The sequence below is a fragment of the Mus musculus genome, chromosome 14 (assembly GCF_000001635.26).
Source record: "Mus musculus strain C57BL/6J chromosome 14, GRCm38.p6 C57BL/6J".
Lineage (NCBI taxonomy): Eukaryota > Metazoa > Chordata > Mammalia > Rodentia > Muridae > Mus > Mus musculus.
The window spans coordinates 4159093-4165092 of NC_000080.6; the positions used below are offsets into that span (position 1 = coordinate 4159093).

At 40.4% G+C, this 6000-nt stretch overlaps 1 protein-coding gene across 4 annotated transcripts in view; it reads right to left on the reverse strand.

Annotated features, from left to right (window-relative positions):
• Gm32966 (predicted gene, 32966) overlaps positions 1-4123 on the reverse strand; it is a 172925-nt gene extending 168802 nt beyond the window's left edge. For all 4 annotated transcript variants that reach the window (XR_003950938.1, XR_383047.4, XM_017316312.2 and 1 more), the window contains exon 1: positions 3896-4123. Coding sequence is in view for 2 of the 4 variants with exons in the window: in XM_017316312.2 (XP_017171801.1) it covers positions 3896-3944 (49 nt within the window). In the remaining 2 variants the exon portion in view is untranslated. The remainder of the gene's footprint in view (positions 1-3895) is intronic.
• Between the last annotated feature and the right edge of the window lie 1877 nt (positions 4124-6000).

Genomic DNA, 6000 nt, shown 5'->3' on the forward strand with positions numbered 1-6000 from the left:
CCAGCAAGCCTCTGAAATGTGAAGCCAGCCTGGGCTATACAATAAAACTTCCATGTAGAACATATCACTAATCTTGTTGAAAGCTTGCATGTTGGAGTTTAAGATATGAGTGCTCCCAAGAGCTGGAAGCCAGTCTGGGCTAAATTGTAACAGGCCCGAAAGGGCTACACAGCAAGATCTTGTTTCAAACAAACAAACAAACAAACCAACAAACAAACAAACAAACAAAAGCAAGAAAGAGTCTTGGCCATACAGTTTATAGATGCTACAGTCAGGGTTATACAGAAAGGAGTAAAGCTGAACCCCCAGTCAGTTTTCTTCTTAATAAGGTGCCATACCATCACCCCCAAAGTACAAGAGACATAAGCCAAAGATGATTAAAACTTTATGAACACTCTATTACTACTTACAGGTATTTTGAACTAATCAATTGCTCACAAGCAGAATCATGAGTCACTTAAAGTGTCTAATCCCATGTCCTACGGTTTTACCTTCAATTGTGATAGAACTTAAGAGTTATGTGTCATATCTTGAAAACCATGAGTGGGTACTTGAGAAGCCATGGTGCAGGGCTCATGTTCCTGATCAGTCCAGAACCAAAGGACTACAGATGGAACCAGCACAGACTGGAAGGCTGCCCTGGCAGCAATATGGACCCAATTCTGCAATCACTATGTGTTCCGTAGTCAGAACTTAACATTCAAAAAGTTTGCCCTGGGTCAATTTTCTTAGTTGTTAGGCCGATAACAAAACATTCCGTGAGCAACAGTGCTGTCGATTACAGGAACTTCTGTGGTCCTAGCCCACAAGGCCAAAGACTCACCATCCAGGCAGTAAGGGGAACTGTACAACCTCTAGCTTGTATTGTGGCCTTTTTGCTTTGAAACACTTCTCTTTCTAAGTGTCCATTAATTCTGGACTATTAATTGGTATACTGCCATCAGTTAATGCCAACAGGTACAGAACCATTTGAAAATAAATACCAATTTTAGGCAATGATGTATAGTCAAGCCTCTCTCCACTTAAGGTATTTTGTAAATACTCCCACATTTTTAAACTGAGCTCGAATTCTAACTACCTATCTGCTACCCACTCCCACCCAAGATTAAGGACTGCTTTGCTAAATATCTTCTAATCGCCCATTCTCAACAGCAAAACACTTTGATTCTACTTACTTATTTACTTTAGTGATGCTAGGGCAAGCCTTGCACTGGCATATGCTCTGTCCCAGATCTACATCCCAGCCCCCATTTTTTTCTTCTGTCTCTGGATCCAGAGTCCCAATATGTAGCTTATGCTGGCTCCCCAATCTGGGCCCTCTTTCCTCACCTAGTTGTTGTGAATACAGGTGTGCAGCACCGCACCCAATTCCCCAAATACTTTTTGTGCTAAAATTTAAATTATGCCTATATTCACTAACACTGGACTATATTCCAAAGCTAGCAAGAAAGAAAACCAAGAAACTTACTATGCTAGCAAGTATCTCCTTTAGGCTCAAGACTTAGCCAGAATAACGCTAAATAAATTAATATGTATCCAAATGTATCTAATTAACTTAATTTCACTCCCTCACAGAGAGAATGGCAGGAAGTCCCAGAAAATCCCTTTTCTCCACAGGAATCTCCAAGGAATCTTTTGATTTTCTCTCTGAATAGGAGAAATCAGGCCATCAAAGTTTAGGCTCCATCAGGAGAGAGGGAGAAAGGGAGATAGAGGAAGAGAGAGAGAGAGAGAGAGAGAGAGAGAGAGAGAGAGAGAGAGAGAGAGAGAGAGAGAGAATGAGAATAAAGGAAGGGAGAAGGGAAGAAGGGAGAAGGGAGGAGGGAGGAGAGAGGAGAAAGAAGAGAGGAGAAAGAAGAGAGAAGAGAGAAAAGAAAGCATAGTATGCCTTGGTTGAGTGGTGAAACAAAAAACATCTATGAGTATTTTAACCTATATGTCTTTGACACTGCAGACCTATTGCATAGGAAGTCTTTCCATCCAGAAAATAAGCATCAGAAAGATAGTCAGCTGTCCTTTCATAATAGGACAAGAGAAATATACTCTTCTGCATTTTGGCCAGAATAAACCTGATAATATGCAAGGCTCTCTCTCTTTTAGGGGTGATGATCAGAATGGTCTCAAGCAACACCAGAATTTCCACACCAAAGCAGAAGGCTTATGAACTCAAGGACCAAAAAGTCCAGCCAAGCAGCTATTGAAGCTAAAACTAAAGGCAGATTCATCAGTGCAGCCAAATCCCCACTGAATCTAATGGAAGAGAAAGCAGGAAAGAGCCTCAAACTCATGGGAATGGGGATAAATATCATAAACGAACTCCAATAGCTCAGGTTCTAACATCAAAATTTATAAATGGGCCACAAGAAACTGAAAAGCTTCTGTAAGACAAAGGGCATAGCCAATAGGACAAATTGGCAAGGTATATATTCGGAAATAATGTTTACCAACTCCCCATCCAATGCACGGCTAATATACAAAATATATAAAGAATTCAAGTAGCTAACCACCATAAGAGCTAAGAACACCATCTAAAAATGGGGTATAGAACTACACAAAAAATTCACAATGAATCTTGAATGGCTGAGAGCACTGAAGAAGTCTGCAACATCCTTAATCTTCAGGGAATAAAACCAAAATGACCCTGAGGTTGGTGTCCAGGAGTATACTTTCTAGTGAAGAATGCTAAGATCAAAAACTTCTGTGAAAACACATGGTCAGAATTTAAAGAAACAGGAACATTCTTCCATTTCTGGTAGGACTGCAAACTGCTATGACAACTATGGAAATCAATATGGAGGTTCCTCAGATATTCCCACATAGATCTACTTGAAGGCCATGTACCAACCTTACTGGTGAATGGCCTGCAACTTTCAGTTTTCACTTGATGGCTTATTACTCAGATTTTCTTATTTATTGAGCTATGACTTTGCTCTTGGTAAGCATTTGGTCTCTCTGATTCTAAAGCAGTTCTTTGTTCTTACACATTTTTTGAGGAACCTCTATCCACTGGGACTTATTTATACCTTCAAATCCCTCTAAATTGGGGGACGTTTTATACTTGAGGAAGCTGAGTGACAAAAGCAAAGTATGTTGAGCCCTTTGGTGTCCAGTGCACACGAATCTATGGGAGTCTAGATATGATAATCCTCTAGAACATTCCTTAGGAAAGCAGCAGGAAAACAGCAGTATGCTCTAAGGTACCTGTGTGACCTCACTTACCTTTGCCAGCTTTGTGGATTTCTCTACTGCTGGTCTGAGAACAATTGGAAACTCCTGGAATAGATGTCTCATATCTCATTTCCTTTGTCATTGTTAGTATACTAGTGGGAGTAGGTTTGAAGGAAAAATACTCTCAAGAACATTAATAAAACAAGTGCTTCATATGGACCATCAGGATGAAGTACCAAGTTCAAGGACAGTTCTGCAAGAACTGCTCAAAGCCAGCCAAGTGGAGCAAGAAGAAAGCCAAGCAGAAGTCATTCATTACCAGCACCTGCAGAACCTTTCTCCAGGACAGGGTCACTTAGCTTTGGTAGGAGAAGGGATGACCTGAGATAGCTGCCCCATATTCCTTCAGAAAAGAATCAGCCAGCAATATTGGGGAAAGAATATGGGTGTCAGGGGGCAAAAAAAAAACAGAGTGTAAAGTGAATTAGTAAAAAGATATTAATACAAAAATATTTAATATTTAACAAAATGTGACAAAATGTATTGTTCTAGTAACTCTAGTGTGTATACACTGGCAATCACTTTAACACACAGAGAGACTAGAAGTTGTAAAGTAGGGTACCTTTTTTATTGACATAAAATATGAACATAGCAAAGATAAATAAAAAAGAAAGACTTGCATCCAAAAGATCCATTATTCTACCCAAGTCTAAGTGTTCGTGCTCACCTTCACAAGAATTCAAGAGACCTCTGTTCATCCAGGTCTCAGGGCTCATCCAAAGTACAGTCCTGAACCTGATGTGGCCAACCAAGTGTTCCTGTGTTGTTGGCTGACCTCTGCCTCAGGCTTCAGAGGCACTGGAGGGGCAGTCTTGGCCTTTAGGTGGCAGCCATTTCAGGTCCTCTACCATACCAGATAATGAGTCTTCCACAGAGGCCTGTCAACTCAAAAATAGAAGCTTGGGTATTTCCAAAGTTTGGGATGCCACTCTACAGTCATGATGAATTGGTTACATGAGATCATACAAGTTAACTAATGTCTGTATGACTATTTTCCTTATTTGAAAGTGAGTAATGAGATCATCTGAGGAGTAGGTGCTAAGAGTAAAATCACTGATTAAAATGAGTGATAGGACTGTACAGAGTATGGGCTTAATTTTCTGGGTAAGTGCAAATAGCTGGGAAAGTTCAAAACAAAACCAATAGAAACAACAGGAATACTAACAAAAACAATTGTTTAAAAACCTTCTGAGTGCTGGGATTACAGGCATGTACCAACTCTACCCTACTTTTTTGTGTATGTATAACAAACAAACAAACAAACAAACATCCCTATTCTAGTTCTAGCAGTTGCATCAGAGAGAGCTGTGTGACACTGCATGCTGCTTCCTTTCCCCAGATAGCTCAGGTCTTCTGTCCTATACCAGGTCAGCTGGAGCTAAAGCTGGTGCCATGCCATGATTCTGCAACAATCCTTTTCTTGGTAAAATTGATCCTGTATACAGTGAGCCCCTTGTTGTTGGATCGAGGCCCCGTTAGGCCAGCAAACACATAAGCCACCCTCAGTGAAAGAGAAAAGGAAAATTGGAAGAAAAAGACCTCAACTTTGAATCTATCACCTATCTCCCCTTGATTTTTGAGCTCTGCATATTGATATTGTTTGGCTCAAGAAGGGAGTGAAATTCAGATGGTTTCCCAATGAAGACATACATAGTTTTTCACTCTTTATCTGTGAGGTTAGCGGGCATTATAGCACAGATTCAGCAGACCCAGCATAAGAACACAGAAGCCAGAGATGATAATGCCAAGGGACAGCATCCTGAACTTATAGACACATTAAAATTGAGGTTTCATCTCAACTCAGGCCATTGGACTCCCTGTCCTACCTCCTGAGTCTTATACTTGCTGTGAGTACAGTATCACGGTACAACCAGCAACATCCTTATTGCTCAACTTCTCAATTCCGGAAGACAGATATTGGAGAAGTTATTGCAATGAGGCTAAAATGTAGTAATGTAAAGTCCGGGATGACCTTTGCTCTCTGATGCCCACTTAAATTGTCTGGTTGTATTTGAGAACAGGACCATGTGCAAGATAATGTTTTGAAGATGGGACAGCAAGTTTACCATTTATATTTGCCCTGTAGTTGATCCCCTATGTTTGAAAGAATAGGGAGTTTTCCTTATAAAAGATAGCATTGTAAACCAGAGATTTTGTGAAACACATAGATATATATATATACATATATATGTATGTATTTATGTATGGAAAGAATGACAAGAATAACCACTATCAAGGAATGCACCGTTAGAAAATATCATCCAGGTTTTATACAATTAAATGTATAGGAGAAAGATATTTGCCTCTGTGATACAGGAAATCCCTGGGAAATTGGAGTATATGTCATATGAATTGACTCAGGTGGCATATTTATTTTTGAGAAAAATCTACTACATCCACAGTCCCTAGAGATTTGGGGCTAACAAAATCTCTTAAGCATGTCAGAGTCCTAACCAACGTTCCCCCTCAAAAGCACATGACATCTAATAAAGCAGTTAGAATTCTCCAGCTTTGGAAGGAGAGGTTGCCAAAGGGGATCCCACGGGTCCATGAGAGGCTCCAGGAGAGGCACCCCAGAAAAGGACCAAGCTGGGCAGAACTAGTTAGCAGGTAGGTCATGGCAGTTGCTAGTGATATAATCAGTAATGCCTTCCTTGGAGAATCTCTTGTATCTAGGATAGAACTAGAATCTTCTGTGTTGTCACCTGTGTTGTGGTGACAGCAACTGCCTGTGGTTCATACCTTCTGTTTGCTCTGGGATTACCAGCAGGA